This window comes from Nematostella vectensis, chromosome 10 (assembly GCF_932526225.1).
Source record: "Nematostella vectensis chromosome 10, jaNemVect1.1, whole genome shotgun sequence".
NCBI classification, from domain to species: domain Eukaryota; kingdom Metazoa; phylum Cnidaria; class Anthozoa; order Actiniaria; family Edwardsiidae; genus Nematostella; species Nematostella vectensis.
The window spans coordinates 12,319,348-12,337,172 of NC_064043.1; the positions used below are offsets into that span (position 1 = coordinate 12,319,348).

The 17,825-nt window shown below is 39.8% G+C and overlaps 2 protein-coding genes across 2 annotated transcripts; one reads left to right on the forward strand and one right to left on the reverse strand.

The window, feature by feature from the left end:
- The first annotated feature begins 5,242 nt into the window (after positions 1–5,242).
- LOC5507446 (pathogenesis-related protein 1A) lies at positions 5,243–8,224 on the forward strand. Its single transcript, XM_001628040.3, has 4 exons — positions 5,243–5,334; positions 5,672–5,761; positions 6,142–6,370; positions 7,940–8,224. Exons 2-4 carry the CDS (start codon positions 5,695–5,697, stop codon positions 8,142–8,144), a joined length of 501 nt encoding a protein of 166 aa, XP_001628090.2. The 5' UTR covers positions 5,243–5,334; positions 5,672–5,694; the 3' UTR covers positions 8,145–8,224.
- Positions 8,225–10,076: 1,852 nt separating this feature from the next.
- On the reverse strand, positions 10,077–16,988 carry LOC5507445 (protein transport protein Sec61 subunit alpha). The gene is made up of 13 exons (XM_001628023.3): positions 16,841–16,988; positions 16,658–16,725; positions 16,356–16,421; positions 16,064–16,142; positions 15,642–15,697; positions 15,330–15,405; positions 14,849–15,029; positions 14,648–14,730; positions 14,078–14,238; positions 13,716–13,820; positions 13,195–13,476; positions 12,647–12,723; positions 10,077–10,841 (listed from the first exon to the last, which is right to left on the reverse strand). The coding sequence occupies exons 1-13, from the start codon at positions 16,845–16,847 to the stop codon at positions 10,655–10,657; spliced, it is 1,428 nt and encodes a 475-aa protein (XP_001628073.1). The 5' UTR covers positions 16,848–16,988; the 3' UTR covers positions 10,077–10,654.
- Between the last annotated feature and the right edge of the window lie 837 nt (positions 16,989–17,825).

Genomic DNA, 17,825 nt, shown 5'->3' on the forward strand with positions numbered 1-17,825 from the left:
CAAATGGAAAATGTAAATTGGGGTCTATTCGTATTTCTACTACACAAAAATGTAGATAAATCATATTCATTCAGACAAATCTGTCTTAGAACTATCATTTGCCATTCGTCATTTGCACTGACAACGTTTTTCAGACTAGGTGTGTAAATTTGGAACAATGCGCACAATCTGGCGATTTTTGAATATAAGAAAATACGACTTTTTAGCGGGAGAGGGGGGTACGCGTACCCCCTGCGTCCATCTCTAGCTACAGTAGGAATGATCCATCCCTAGCGCCTTAGGTTGATTCCACTTTGCGCCGCCTGTATGATACAAGTATTCATCGATCTGGGGTGCAACTGCTTGATATATGCGCGCTGTCTCCGACCGGTTTCACTGCGCATTTGTCTTCGTTCCTCATCCTTCACAGAGTCTTTCACCTGCTATAAAATTTGGAAATGGTGCGCGGAACACCATAAATGACCTTCAGCAAATTACGCGCTTGGTGTTAAGGATTCAGTTTCCAATACAAAAGAGGCCTTTTGCTTCATGAGTAATTATGTATATGTATGATGTAACTCCCATCAGTTATGCCGTTAATCAGGATCAGAGTCATCAGGCATGCAGTCAGTAGTAAGACCAAGCATAGTAGTTAGACCAGTCAGTTCGACCATGCGTTATATGCGCCACCTCTGACATTTTGCAATCTGTATGCCATAGGGACCCATCGAGGTATCATTCGATAGCCTCCACTGTCCGGACCTGGCCTAGAGTTTTTCATTACTCGGCTTGTACCACTGGCAGACCCTCTATGACCAACTCGCTGCCTAGAACAAGACTGGTAGTTTTTAGAGGCCGGAGCCTCATAGGCCCTTGCTTGGGAGTAGTCATAAACCATTGCGCGGTCACTCCTCTCTGGCATTGAGTATCTCGGCGGTGAGGGATGTGAGAAAGACCTCGTGATTCGAGGAAGCGAATGTCGTTGAGTAAATGTCTGTTTACCTAGCGTTTCCAAACTGGCATGCCGAGCTAGGGAGCCGGCGTTTGGATCAATTATTCGCCGTTTTTCCTTAGTTTTCGTCAAAGCTTTCAGCTCTGCCATTCTTGAGCTAACCTTCTGTTGTTCCCGTTCTTTTCCTACCAACCAGTTTCTTTGCTGTTGGTTAAGAACTCGGACATTTTTAACGTGTGACTGGCCAAGATGGAGGTTAGAAGCATAAAGATGTCCCACAGTCCAACGCGACTGCAGTATGTACGCCTCGTAATGCGAATCTAGACACGGAGATCTTAGTTTGCGCTTTTTTATAAAACTGTTGGATTCTTCGTCGTCGTGTGATTCTTGTAGAAGCTTTCGCGAAGCCATTACGTTCTTCACACTTTCCCTCCTCCACAACAGTAGAATCTTGACTCTTGAGAACCTCTATAAAAAACGGAACGCCATCAGACGACCGTACAAACAAAACCTGCTCATGTGTACTTTACTCGAGATATTCATGAATTCAATATTTAAAAAATATTCGGAAAACATGTTTTCGGATTATCAGGAAATCCGCTTGTAGGAGAGCTTAATTTCAGGAATTTTAAAATGTCATAACTTAATCCGGCAGTCGAATTTACCTTTAGTACCTTGCTGGGATAAACTTGAATTGATTTTGATTTTTGTCCTTTTTTGCGCAACTATTAAAACGATAAATAGACTCTTTGTTAAAGCTTTTAGTGTAAAACCTATGAATTGTTGGGCGGCCGCTAAATCAGTGTAGTTTGTTCAGCTTAGACGCGCGTTTTCCTCGTTTTAAGATCCTAAATGTATCAAAAAAGATTTCCGGTAGCAGTAGCGGATCTTCTTCCAAAGAGCAAATATAAGCTGTTACTCATATTCCAAAATTCATTTTTATGGGTGCTTAAAATATGGCATTTCAAAAGAATACGACCAACTGCGACTATTTAACAAAAAGCAAACACAGGAAATAGGTTTCCAGAGCTTGTAATTGGTTTTCAGTTGAAACTATTTTCATTAAGAATATTTAGTCGAGTTGCCAGGCAACCAGTTCGACTAAATGTACATTTCGATTATGAGAGAATCGTTTTTCAATATCGATTTCCAATCGAGAAGTATGTATCCATAATATATGGATTGGTGTAAAAATAAGAAATGAAAATAACAAGATATGAAAGTGAAACGATAATATGCTCGCGACTATTGAATACACAACGCGAAGCATATACTGATGAAAATGGTCTTCAAAGCAAATATTCATTCATTTCCATTTACATAAATTGCATATGTCAAGAAAAAAAGCCGAGAAAATCAATACCATTTTGGATATATGATGTTTTTTCCCAATTTTTCGCTCTAAACCTTTCCTAACGATAAACATAAGTATTTGATTGGTTGTAATAAACGCATTTTGAGAGCCCTGTAGGAAAAATCAGGCGCGTACACAGGGGAGTGCGCAGGTGGCCAAAAGTGGGTAAAAAATGTGGTCAAATAGTGGGAATCTTTAAATACCATTCTTTTTCCAGGTAATACCGATGACTGTTCTCAAGAACACAGTTCCATCGTCATTGGAGTGCATGCAATACGTTAAGGAAAGGCGCTTATTCAAGGGAGGCGCGCTTATTCAAATGTTTTATTCGTATTTTATCTTAGGCGCTTATTCAGGGGAGGCGCTTATTTTGAGAAGGTGTTTATTTGGGTTACGCTACGCTAAGAATCTGATAAAAAAGACCCTTCGTATGCTGTGTCATTGACTACAGGTCTAGAATATGCTAAATGAGTTTTGTTTATTTTTTTTCATCTTCTCCCCCAAATAAGCATAATTTTTGGCATAGCGTGCTCTTGGAGGGAGCTTGGAGAGATAGCATCCACGTCGGCATGTATCCAGAATTACATTCATAGGTATGATTGATATAAATTCACAATAAAATTAGAATTTGTCTTCTGTCACTTCTACCAAATACTGGGGCGGATCTAGCGCACATAGGCTAAACTTTTCCTTCCCCGCTACTTTTATTGTATATGGAATAAATGTGGTTAGAAGGGTGAACTGTGAAATCTGCAGCTGTAAAAGAAATTTGGGAGACACAAATACGCTGGAAAATCGTTTACTTTCGCCGCATTTACTTTTGGGGACGTGTATCGCCCTTTTCTTTTCTAACTCAAGAATCGCTGCAATTTTCGGACATTTTGTAATCAGGACTATTATCCGTAGTCTAATTTTAGTAGATTCGTGACAATTGAATAGTCCGAAATCTGCCGAAATCCGCCGAACGAACCCCCAACTCCCCAACTCCCCACCACCCCCCCCCCCCCCCCCCCCCCCTTGATAACGAAAAGTTAATTGTATTGTATCAACATTTGTATGATGAGCTTGGGATTTGCTTATTCTGGAAAAACTTCCTTTAAGTGACTCGTTTCATTGTTAATCTGGGAAAGTACTTTTGTTTTTGCTCATTTAATTCGATTGGAATATAAGTGTTAGTGTAGTGAAGTGCTCCTGAGGTCATGCCACCAAAAACAGGAACCAGTGGTTCTCTAACTTTCCACACATACTGGCTTGTCAGCTAGATTTTTAGGAGGAACCGCTATATAGCGTAGTCTTCCGAGCTACTTGGGGTTCACAGTACTCAAATAGAAAGCCAGATGTTATACACCTGTTTAATTTGTTCTAAAAACAGAACCCGTATCACTGAGTGATCAAGCTACACTAAATAGCTGCTATAGATCTCTTGATGTCCTCTGTAGTAGCCCATGTTTTCGTCAGACGTGTCCTTCGCTACAAAAAGATCGAAACAAAATGCTTCGATACTGCACTTGCGCCAAATGCTTGGTTTGCTGTGAGAGGTAATAGAGTGCTTCTCTGTCGCTTTTCTCTTTTTTTTTTTTCTGTATTGAAGTTCTGAAGCTCTGATAAGTGTTTTTTATTCTTTACATCGCCGACACGTATGATAACGCACCCCATTCAAATTCTCGCGTATCTCAGATAAACTAACACGCTTGCTGCACAAAGTTTACAGGCCGTCGCTAGTGGTGCCCGTACTATTGGGGGGAGGGAAGGGAGAGGGAGTGCTGGCTAGATGGAGAAGCTAGATACTCCCAGTGAGAAGTTTGTAAAGGGCAAAAATCTAGGGCAAAATGCTGGTTCTCAAGCTTAAAAGCGGAACATTCGCATACCTCCCCCAGGCGGTCAAACTGTTTAGCGATGTAGTTACACACTTGATGTTTCTATACACGCTTGCGTTTCACATTTAACCGGTTATACCTACCTGATATTAAAGATGTAGACTGACGCCATGCAGTTCTGACGCCATGCAGTTCTTTCCCTCCGACCGACACACAGGTAGTAAAGGGTATTTTCGTGAAACGAGATTTGGCCATTTTTTACTGTTGAGAAACGTGAAATCATCCATTTTGACGTCCGTGAAACGTGATTTAACAATTTAAAAGGCCTATTTACGGTCCGTGAAACGCGAAAAAGCCATTTTGCTTGGTCCGTGAAACGTGATCCATACCCCCTTTGCCACCCTGGACACAGAGAGCTACGCGAAGATATTAGGTTATTGTTATACCTTCCTAAGCTTAGCTGATAGTCGTATCCTTTGCAATCACAACTCTCAAAAAGCTGAAAGGGTGTAGGGGTGTGGTCTTATATTGCTTAAAATGATACAGCAAAGAATTTATATGCAGCGGTCAGACCATTTATTACAAAGAGAACAAAAACTGAGATATGATATACAATAATTTCACTTTTTTTCAGAATTTATATGCAGCGGTCAAGACCATTTATTACAAAGAGAACAAAAACTGAGATACGGTATACAATAATTCCACTTTTTTCAGCTAATTAACATTTTAGCTAAAAAATTTCAGCTAATTTCCCAATTTTCATCTTTAAAACACCTCTTTATTACAGACTTAATAATATTACATCCGAAGAAACTGAGATAAGTCCCGGGATCACAAACTCCTGTTATCAAGGACCACTAAATTATGGTATCGAGAGAGCCCAGATGAGGAAGAGTCAAATGTAACAAGACGCTTTTTGGGCCACCCTCCAAATTTACCTCTCGCCATAGGGTTAAAGAAAAAAGTTGTATATACCTTTTTATGCGAACTGTTTTCCGTTAAAAAGATTCACTTTGCAGTTTTTCGTATTACCCCCCCAATTAGCAAAAGGATAAGGGATGAACAGATAAGGTAATTTCGTTTTACAAGTAGTCGTTATCTTATCTTATACGCTAATTGTTCGCTTTCCCCGTTATCTCAAGATGATATCGCATACAGGACATCATTATATAAATCTGCTAGGTACACAGATCTGCACGAGAATTGGCCATTTCTTTACAGGAGTCGAGGTAAGTCGCTCTTATGGTATGTTCTGGAAAATTAGGGAGCTTGAATGGATGCAGGTTGAAGAGTATTTTTGCTTTAAGAAACGTAAGAGTAGTTGTCCGAATTGGAATGTTGGAGTCGAAGCAGGGCTTCTTAGTTCGTTTTAAGCATACCTGAGAATTTAAAAATCCCATCGAACCAATTCCTACAGACCAAGAAAATGACTTAGCCTGTGGCTTCATTCATCGTCATTTCTTGCACGGTTTCTTTGAGTACATTTTGTGCGTCTAGAGAAAAAGGATGCTATATTATAAACACATAAGCCTTACCTTGGCTTACCACCATTAACCTTTACCGCAGAACGTGCAATTAGCGTCGTCAGGATGGCCAAGCCGTACATTTTGCTGCTGAGTTGTCTTGCTTTGTGTCTGCAGTATGCTTCGGCTTTATGTGAGTAACAAGCAACCGAAACAGGCTTCAATAATTAAAAATGTGGTTTCAGAAAAAAGACCCCCCACCCAACCCAACGCACCACCACCACCAGCCAACAAATTTCTTCAAACACAATAAAGAAACTTTGAATTACCAGCTGGATAACTAACATTGTAGCAGTTGCGCGGCTGTAGGTTTACGGGTGCGTGCCCCCCTCGGCGGCCAATGGGTCATTTCTTATTAGGAATCTTAAAATACTATGCTTTAACCATGTTATGCATATGACTGCGTATACTGCCCTCCCCCCCCCCCCCCCCCCCCCCCCTCAGTCAATCCTGGGCACGCACCTCGTTTAGGAGTCAGGTTAGGCTGAGTGATAAATCATCTCTTTTTTCCAGCTGGGTTTGAAGCCGGTTGTCTTGCCGAGCACAACAAATACCGTGTGAAGCACGGCGCGTCTCCTCTACAATGGGACAGCACACTAGCTGCGCATGCGCGAGCTTGGGCCAGCAAACTCGCTTCTGGTGCTGTCCCCCCTGGAACACACGACATGGAGAGCGGAGAGGGCGAGAATATCGCGTGGGCGGAAAGCCAGGAGATCACGTGTGAGCTTGCAGTCCAAGCGTGGTAAATCGTTGATTCCTATTGTGCATAAATTCGATTTGCTTATCCTGTGTGGATGGCTCTAAATGGGCAGCTTTTTATCAGACGTAAAAGGTTGCCCAAGCGTTAACAATATTTTTCATTCATTTACAAAGTACTTTTTGTTAGAAATGATTTCTTACGTGAAAATAATAAGTAGCGAGACCACCCTACGAATACGCGGAATTGATAATTGATTCTTGATACACCTTCGTTGCACCCAAGAAACGTAGCCCGCAGTGGTTCATGGGTAACGTTTAAATTAATGAATCCTGGTCTCTGACAGCCGTGTGAGCATTTATAGGTACATAAAAAAGAATGTTAAAACTTTCTAATCCTGGTTTTGTTTTTGGTTGCGCTTATTTTTTTGTATTTATTTGATACCCAGTGCCCAGCAATGTGGATTCTCCGAGTGCCACCTTATTTGAAATAGTAGTAGATTTATATGTTCTATTATTCTTTTCTTTTTCTTTTAACTATGAGACCTGGTAACCTTTCCCTTATAGATGTAAATTTTAAAGAATGTTAATCAACCACTTCTTGGTTATTGTTTATCACTGAAAACACAGCGGTTTATTCGCAAAAACTTCAAAATAATATTCTACAAATGAAGTCTGATACGTTATATACGATATTTGATTGAAAATATTTTGTTCACTTGCTTGACTTAGCCGATGGAAATGGGTGCTTTGTATGACTCGCAATTGAGCGGGGACATAAAATGGCGGCATGATTAGCCTTAGGTTACGGTACAGTTTCACGACCTGGTCTCGGAAAAAAAAATCAGTACGCGCGCACATTTTATCCATACTATACAAATCAGGTATCGAATTAATCATTATATAATAAAGAACCTACCTATGTTTGTTATTTATTGATTAAAAGGAAACTTTTTTTAAAAATGGCAGTAAAGCTTAAAACGATATAAAGTGTCTTTGGAAGAATTTAGGTGCCATACCCTGGGATAGAAACTGATGCTAAATGTCTTATTTCAATCCGCACATGCTTGTTTAACAATAGTGTGTCTTCGAATATTGATATCTAGTTTCATTCAAAAGTAATTATATCACAAAGGTGCTGTGTGCGAATTTCAGCCATAGCCGGCGATCAAATTGCGAGAACTTATGATGAATTTGGAATTTTAATACCTGTACACACGCTTTTGGCCACGAGGTTTTGCTCTTTCAGCCTGCCAATATGTATGTACCTATAGGGTACATAAATTCAAAAGTTTAGCGTGTTTTGGTCGGATTTTTGTTTTGTTGTGATGTGCTTCTGAAGATTTCTTGAGACTTAAGCCTTTTACAGGTTATGACACTTCACACCTAACCGGGACACGCACATAGTCAATAGGGTTCGTTCACTGCTGTGTTGCGGTCCCAAGAAATCAAACACCCGTCAGGTATTACACGCGCTTTAAAAACAAAATCGCTATACCGTAAATTTCATTCCAGAATATGGTAGTAAAAAAGTGTAAGGATTCAGTTATTGTTAAAATCGTATTTTCGGTATTTCTGTCCACACGAAACTGTTTGTCATTTTAATTTCTTTCAGGATGGATGAATTGAACATCTACAAAAGCGATGGTTATTGCGCCAACCCGCCCTCTATGCCCGACCACAACGTGATGCATTTCACGCAGATCGTATGGAAATCGACGACTAAAGTGGGCGTGGCCAAGGTCGGGGTGTGGCTTGTGGCGCGTTACGACCCCCCTGGCAACTGGGGCGGTGAGTTTGGATCGAAAGTCCAGTGCTAAGGCGGTATGTGCTGCGCCCGAGAAAGGAACAGAGCTATGGTTATATTAGTGGATTGATCTATTAAATTCATCATGGAATAAAGTTTGTTTGTGTTTTGACTCATTTATCGTCTTTTTCTGAGGAGTGCATATGACAGGTGCGTAGCTAGGGAGGGAAGCAAAGGGCGCGCACGGACGCAGTGGTGCGCATAGACGCAAAAGGCATGCACGGACGCAGGGGTGCGTACAGACGCAAAAGGCACGCACGGACGCAGTGATGCGCATAGACGCAAAAGCCATGCACGGACGCAGGGGTGCGTACAGACGCAAAAGGCATGCACGGACGCAGGGGGCACGCACAAACGCAAAGGGCACGCACGGACGCAGGGGGCACGCACAAACGCAAAGGGCGCGCACGGACGCAGTGGTGCGCATATACGCAAAAGGCATGCACGGACGCAGGGGTGCGCATAGACGCAAAAGCCATGCACGGACGCAGGGGTGCGTACAGACGCAAAAGGCACGCACGGACGCAGGGGTGCGCATAGACGCAAAAGGCACGCACGGACGCAGGGGTGCGTACAGACGCAAAAGGCACGCACGGGCGCAGGGGTGCGCATAGACGCAAAAGGCACGCACGAACGCAGGGGAGCGTACAGACGCAAAAGGCACGCACGGACGCAGGGGTGCGTACAGACGCAAAAGGCACGCACGGACGCAGGGGTGCGTACAGACGCAAAAGGCACGCACGGACGCAGGGGTGCGTACAGACGCAAAAGGCACGCACGGACGCAGGGGTGCGCATAGACGCAAAAGGCACGCACGGACGCAGGGGGCACGCACAGACGCAAAGGGCGCGCACGGACGCAGGGGGCACGCAAGGACGCAGGGGGCACGCACAGACGCAAAGGGCGCGCACGGACGCAGGGGTGCGTACAGACGCAAAGGGCACGCACGGACGCAGGGGGCATGCACAGACGCAAAGGGCGCGTACGGACTCAGGGGGCACGCACAAACGCAAAGGGCGCGCACGGACGCAGGGAGTGTGCAAACGTTTCACATCCAGCCTGCGTAGCTCGCTCCGATTTTTGTCTCTCACCCAGGGACCCATTCCACCTCCCCTTTGCAGGCTATTCACATCAAGGATATCTGACTGCACTCCCCCCCCCCCCCATCCTCCTTCATCAAATCCCGGCTCCACACCTGTATTGTTAATTGTGGCTTGATCCAGAAAAATAAATGGACTTTAACAGCGCACTATCATCGAGTCCTAATAAGGACGAAACAGCTGTCCAAGGTTTGTGTGTATGCTAGTGTGCTGTTAAAGTCCAGAAAAATGCCACAATAACGATAAACATAAAAAAAAACTATCAATACAGCTGTCCAAGGTTTGTGTGTATGCTAGTGTGCTGTTAAAGTCCAGAAAAATGCCACAATAACGATAAACATAAAAAAAAACTATCAATACAGCTGTCCAAGGTTTGTGTGTATGCTAGTGTGCTGTTAAAGTCCAGAAAAATGCCACAATAACGATAAACATAAAAAAAAACTATCAATAAACTATCGTCCGCACAAATTATTTTTACCTTGAGTCTCCAAAACGAAGCAGAGTATATGAATAAATCCAAGTGATATTTTTTTTCGAATAATAAATTTAAATTCAATTTTATTATAAATTAACTACTATTAGTGCTAATAGCCTTGCATTCAGGCGTTTCTTCTTTAGGGGAGGATGGAGTTAATTAATATTTTGCGCCTTAGGGGAGGGGTGAGGGGTGGAAGCTGGCACCAAAACAAACAGCATCAAGGACAAAACAAACCTTCGTCCTTCGCAAAATCTCAACGCTCCTTTTGGGTTTTACGGACCGGGCACAATACAGCATTGAAAAGCAGGTTGAATACTTCTTGAAAAGCCCAAGGGGATTGGAGCTAGCTTATGGACAATTCAATCAATGAAGAGTTTCATAGATTTATTTCCTTAATTCAAAGCCATGTTACAGTGAGGATGGGTTTAAAATAATGTAAAATTCAATCGCAACAACCATATATCCATCGAATCTACATATATCAAAAAAACTCTACCAAAATAACTGCCATTATACACGATTATCTGGTAATATCAGTGTCTTTTACAAGTATACTAAATGGGAGAAAACAATGATAGTGGCTTAAGGGTAACCCCCGTGTGGGTTGCTATCCAGGCAGGGTGGATGGGATATGTATGAATTCAACATGAAGTATACACACATGCATTCGGTGCGAACTTTGGGCCAACAATGCAGTAATTGTACATATATCATTCTCAAAGAAATTCAGTCTTTGTCATCAAAAATATTGAGCCAGCATTCAACACACTTTCATAAACTGAAAGCTCTTTTGAAAACATTCTTACGAAAATCTGAAAACAAATTGATTAAAATTACTACTTCTGCTGTTGAACGCATGTTAGAGTTCATATCTTGGCTGTAATTCAAGTCTTCATTTGTTCTAAGATGCCACAAAGCTATAGAACTTGATTCATGTTGATAAGGTTAGAAGAGAAGTGCTCCCATTCCTCCCATTTCACTTTGCTCCTTAACGAAGATCTCAAAGTACTGATAGATGATGGTGACAGCAAGGAGAATACCCGTTCCTGAGCCAATGGCACCCAGGAAGTCAGCCAGGACAGAAAGAGCACCAATACAAAGACCACCAAATGCTGCAGCAGTGGGGATGTACCTGAGATAGAAAGAGAGAAATCGATGGGTCATTCAATATAAATATACAGTATTTATCTAGTGGGTCATTTTAGTATTTACCTAGTACATGGTGAACATTTTTTTGTGTTTATTGCATTGAAATCAAATAGCTATCACCTTAAAAAAATCCTACCCGTTTTAGTTTGAAAAACTGTTTAAATTAATATTATATAGCTTTAAAATATTATTAGGAGACACAATAATACCTAAACACATGTCCTGTAAGCACAGCTCTTTTAAGCAACTAAACCTAATTGAACTGTTTTGGTTCTAAGACTTGGACCAAAAAAAAATTATTTTAATTTTTCTTGGTTACTTTTTCAAATATCATAAATGCTTGTTTCACACCCTAGGTGCTTGTTTAATTTTCAGGGTTGTGAGAGAGCAGCTTACTAGAAGCGAGGGGCTACCTCAAAATTTCAGACTAGTACTAACTGCACTTTAACTTACAACCGCATTCACACCAACACTTAAACCAGTTCAAAGGTGGTTTAATTAAACTACTTTAAATGTCAATCTCCCAAGAGTGGACAGAACCAAGAACACAACTGAATAGACTGTGCTGTACATGTTACTAAGTGATCACTTAGCTAGTAAGAATTCAACTCAATGAGAATTTTGGCAAGTTATCAGGCAAAGAAAAACCTTGTTTAACTTAACCCTATTCAGACCGGGGGGGGGGGGGGGGGGGGGGGGGGGGGGCTTTTGAGGCTCCCAGCACCTTTGATCTGTAATAATTTTTAAACTAGTAGGGTTAGAGCATTGAAATTTAATGACTTTCCCTAACATTTATCTGGGATCAGTTTGGTGTAAACAAAATTTTGATATGTGTACCCTGGTAACCAAGTTTTGAGACATAGGTTTAAGGAAAATTAGGCAAAACGCTTTAAGTCGTTAAAATCAACTATAAATAACACGTGCTCAACATAAACCCGTTTTATACCAAGTTTTGAAAAAACAATATACATTCACATCTCTATTTTAGGGGGAGGGGTGGTGTTTTTATGTCAATTTTTGACCTTCTCGAAATAATGCTTGTAGAAATAGCAAAAAACATTCATATCCACCTGAAATCATTATTACAACTTGAAACGAAGATTAAATATTGTCAAAAAGCTTCACATTTTGCCACCCAGTTTTTATTGATTAAAATAAATTAGCTAGAATTCGCTGTTTTTTTTAAAACTAACATCTAAATTTGGCAAAATCCTTTTTATATTTCTCTATTTTAAATAATAGTAGAAAAAAAAACATTTTTGGGAAATATATTTAAATTATTATATTTTAATTACGAGTCCAGTTGCAAACTTATGCTATATTAAAGGTACCATGCCAATCAATGATGTCACAGGTGTCATATATTGTGGTCATAGAAACAGTGTCAAAATATCAAAATATATGTCTACTGCAAGATTATCGAAAAAAGACATACAGAAATACACATCTAACAAAAACAGAAATATTGCTCGTTTCTGCTCACTTAAGTGACATCATCGTGACGTCACAAAGACAATTTTTTTCATAATGACATTATATTGTGCAACACAATATATCATTTTGTTCCTCTTTGTCAGATAATGATTCTTTGAAAATTTGGTCATAATAGCTCCAATGGTTCAAAAGTTACGGATGGGGGGCCGAAAGAGCCCCCCCCCCCCCCCCCCCCGTTCAGAGGAAGCTTCAAAAAGCCCAGTCTGAATAGGGTTAACATGGTTTTGGTGTGAATATAGCATTGGAAAGTAGTTGATAGCCCTATTGTAGGTAACACAAAAGGTTATTAATTACCTGTTCAACTCATGCACCATGGACTTGTCTCGGTGGCCACGCATTACCATCTGCTGGTCCTTCAGTTGCTTGGCAACCTGATAACACAACAAGCAATGGAGTGAGAAAACAGAACACTTATGTATTTCAACACAATAAAACAGGTAACACACTCGGAAAACCAAAAACACAAAAAGCAATGCACTCAGTAAAGGGAGCAATTTCAAAATGACTTATGCATTGTGTTCAAACGATACTGGAAAGAGTTTGATGAGTTTTTAAAGTTTTATTTGATGAATTATTCTAAATACTGCTCTTGGACATATACACACTATTTGAAAAACTTGCTGTTCAAGAATAAATGTACAATCAACATTCAGACCAAATACGATATAACCAAAATTTCATTCAGTATCAAAAAATACAAGATAAGATAAAATTTTAAAAAAATAAATGTAACAGATAACAAAATTGTTAAAAAAAGCTAATATCAACATGTTACTACAATTCCTTGTACAAACAGTTGTCAAAAATACTATAGATAGTACATTGTACATGAAAGCACTCACATCTTTAGCAGATGAGCCAGAGACATCTATCCATGTCTTGGAGAAGAAGGCACATGATCCCAGCATGAAAAAGATATAGATGCAAGCATGCACTGGGTCTTCTATAATATGGGAGACCGTCTCTGGCGGCGACATGTAATAGCACAAGCCACCAACGGGGTAGGACCTGGCGGGGCCACCTCCAGCCTCCTCCCATGTGCCGAGCAGATTAACAAAGAAGTTACCGGCAAACTTAGCAGACATCATTTGAGAAATAACATAGATGTTTGATACCAGAGCACTCTGAAATGAAAAAATCAAACGCAAAGAGTGAATACCGAGCATTCATAACTAGCTTGTACAGTATCATTGCAGTGATTGTGGTTGACCAATATTTAAACCTATATTATTTTACTTCTGCTAAATAACTGGAGGTTGGAAGTGCATATTAGCAACTAATACTTTTGGCATTTAGACCCCCTGAAGATGAGCCATTGTTCCTAAAATAGATCAGACCACAACAAAAGCTTTAGAAGACTGACCTGCAGAATGATAGGAATGTTGGAAGTGTAGAATAGCTTGATTGGGTAAGAGCTGTACTGGCCTCTGTAGCGAGCAGACTTGATTGGCAGGTCTACACGGAATCCCTAAGCACAAACAATAGTTTACATGTTAGTTTATAATAAAGAAAAAAATACAAATTAATATCAAAGAACATTTATGGTAACTTTCATGTAAAGCAGAGCTTTATTGGGCACATAGCTATGTGTTTTCTAAGTATCCGCAATCAAGATAAATATTTTTATGGCCTTTTGATTTGTACAAAATAGTTCCCTCCCAAATAGTTTCTCTCTCAACGATCTTAGAAAATGAGTAAACACCAAAAACATGTTAATTGATTTACCTGGAAGTAGATTACTATGCCAAACACAAAGATGGTAGCAATCAAGTTTGTGAGATTAGGGAGGTTCTGCCTGTAGAATGCTTCCCTAAGACCACGCACTTTATCTGTTCTTGTGGCCAGCAGATGAAAGAGAGCAATTACTGCACCCTCAAACTCGGTACCTAACAAAACAAGAAACAGAGGTTGAAGTTGGTTGCTGTAAAAAAGACTAAATATATCTAGTAAAAAGTCTGCTTAGGGAATCTTTTTGTACAATTCACACAAAGGAATACCTACAGTGGACAATTGGGTGCTTATGGGAAAGGTGTTTGGTAAATACATGTAGCAAATGTTAGCTTTGCGTAAAAAAAATATAGCAGAAGAGAATAAAAAGTTGCCATTTTACAAGGTAGGAAAAACTGACAAAAACGTTTTTTGTCTTATTGACTTATTATTGTATTATTTGACCATGTTGGCATTTGGGTATTTAAAAGTGTGTGTGAAAGTACAGTTCTCTTCTTTGGGGAGAGTTGAATATATAGTAAAACTACTCACTACAATATGATCACTACTAACAAAAGTCAAACTCACCTCTTCCAGTGTTGATGGTAGCAGGACTGAACGCTTTCCAGACAATGGTTTCACAGATATTGGTGGCAATAAATAGGGAGATTCTATGGAAAGACACAGATTAAGAAGTTATTTACTTATAACCACAAAAGAGTGTGCTAGTGGAATCCCCACTGAATACAGAGTTAGTTAAAAGGGACCAAGCAATGATACATAACTTACCCAGATCCCAGGCCATAACCCTTTTGCAGCAGCTCGTCAAGGAGGAGGACAATCAGACCAGCACAGAAGAGCTGAATGATGATCAGCAGGCAGATACCAGGTCCCAAGTCAGACGGATCACCATACATGCCAGTCATGACGTACACTACTGCCTGACCAATGGTGATGATGATACCAAACACTGAAATCGCAAAACGACTTTGGTCATTCAGATGTACAGTATAGGGAGATATACAAGAATAATTCAAGTGGTATTATGAGTGTGAATGGAGCAACATTACAAATATTTTTTGGAGAGAAAGAGAAATTAGATCCTATCTAAATAGAAAGAACATAGGGTTCTACAGTATTTAATAACTTCTTTAATAAAATCATCATATGGAAAAATCTGTGATTGTTAAAGAACTTTCCATATAAGGTTAGACCCTAACATAAAGTCTACCCTATGTCAAAGTGTATCTCTATGTGAAACTGTACTTACACTTTTGAGCTCCATTGAACAGGGCTCGATCCTTTGGTGTGTCTCCTACTTCAATGATCTTTGAACCAGCCAAAAGCTAAAGACAAAACATATTGAGTAAGAAACCTGAGCATTCAAATCTGTGTCCTAATAAAGACTTATACAATAATGCTACAGTAATATTTTTTTTATAAGATTTGCACACTTTAAGTAAGAGAAAAATAAAAAAACACAGGTAGTAGAAGTGAACATTGATGTAAATTATCTTGTTGTAATATTTTTAAACAATGTCAAGTGCAGATTGACTGGTAACATGTTTTGTGACATACCAACCTGCATAATAAGACCAGAAGTGACAATAGGAGAGATACCAAGCTCCATCAATGTACCTGGAAAAATAAGACAAAAGTTTCAACAACTAGCATTTAAAAATTACCTGCTTATTCAAAAGCTTTAAAGTGACTTTGCAACTTTAAAGTTTAAACTCCTATTTTCAATCTTATAAGATCCGGATATGTTGAAATATCCCATCATCATATCATCATAATTAATATTAGAGAGGACGTAGTTAAACATTTTAGCCAATAATCGTAGAATGTTTTGTAGTAAGGATTTGAATTGATTTAACTAAAAGAAATTTCGGTCCTTTGTTGCTCATTTTAACAAACACTGTAATTATTATAAGTTAGATGTTGCGGGAAGTGTTAGAACAAAGTATGTAGGAGTAAATAGAAGTGATTTCCTACGTTATTTACCTCTGTTTGAAGCTAAAATTACTCTCATCCAATAGAATGGATCGGCAGAATCTGAAGACATGATTCCAAACAGAGGAATCTGAAACAGAAAACAAAATAGCGTTAGAGGAAAACTTAGAGAATTAATCAATAAAACCAAGCAAGAGAGGAGACTATATTCTTTAGGTAGACGACAAAATAAATTTGTTTATAATAGCGTACTATAAATTCTTGTGAAAGTCTTCCCATGACTCGACTTTTACTACACATTCAAATATCTCAGACCCTTTTAACTAAATCACTAATTTCTCACCTGACAACAAACCAGGAAAATAAAAAGAGTAATTGCCGTCCATAGTACTTTTTCTCTGAATTGAATCTGTTAAGAAATAGTAAGAAATCATGTAAGTGTTTATAAAGAAGCCGGGTTTTCTAAAGCGTCTACTTTTGTCTGGGGCCACACAAAAACGGACACGTAACCCCTAGCGAAGCGTAGATCACACTACACTCATAGCAAATTCAAACGTAAATAAAGCAGAAACCTTAATATCATCTACATAGAATCAAAGAAAAAGGTCTAAAGTAAGTTTTAGAGTGTAAGATTTGTTTCCTTACCTTTCTTTCGGGTTTTGCTACTTCGGGCAAAACGGAAATGAATGGACGTAGGACTTCAAGAAATTTTACTGCGCGCGCAAAGGTAAGAAGAACAAAAGTTAGACGGTGATTCTTTAAATATCATAAGCAAATGACTATTATAAAGACGGCAAAACGGTAGATTGCCTACTCAAGGATACTTACTGCCCATTTTTAAGCTGTTTGTGGCCAGAGGACTCTGGCTAGAGGAAGATTTCTGGGGAAAACCGGAGCTGGTTCTGTGGACGGACAATGGCCACAAAACGAAAAGGACTTCGCTTGCTACCGCGCATGCTCTGACGTCACGTTTTGCCTCGGTGTCGTGTCACATAGAAGCCTTACAAAAAAAATTAAGGGGGAGGGGTAGGAGAGGGAAATGAGGAAAAATGTTTAACTGTGTTTAAATCACAAGCTAAGAAACTACACGAATTTGTAGGAATCAATTTTCAAATACAATTACAAAAAAAAGGCAAGCAAAAAGACTTCACAAAAGTGTTGTCTATTACAATCTGTGGCGCGCTTTCTAAAAAAAGTTCGGGATATCAGGGTAAAATTTAAGTATACAAACAAATCTAAGGGGTTTAAAGAAATAAGGGGCGAATTCATTGTTCCTCTGTGTATTTTCATATATTATTTCCTGTTATTTTTAATCCAAATATTTGAAAGAGGGGGGAGGGGGGCGCCCTAACCCTGGATGACCACCGTCTTTACTTTATTTGCTTTTTTCAATAAACGTTCATCCATTAAATATTTGTCTTTTTCTTGTTCAAAGTCTACAGTGCTTTTTTAAGAACTACATGCATCATAGTTATTTTACTCAGTTTCAAACATGGGGAGGAGAGTGGGGGGCGCTTATTAATAATTTTGGTTCAAAGGGGGCGCTTATTCGGGGTTCCCTTATAATAGTTTTGGTTCAGAGTGGGGCGCTTATTCGGGGAAGGCGCTTATTAATAATTTTTGTTCAAAGGGGGTGCTTATTTGGGGGGTCGCTTATTAATAGTTTTGGTTCAAAGTGGGGCGCTTATTCGGGGGTGGCGCTTATTAATAATTTTGGTTCAAAGGGGGCGCTTATTTGGGGGGTCGCTTATTAATAGTTTTGGTTCAAAGTGGGGCGCTTATTCGGGGGTGGCGCTTATTAATAATTTTGGTT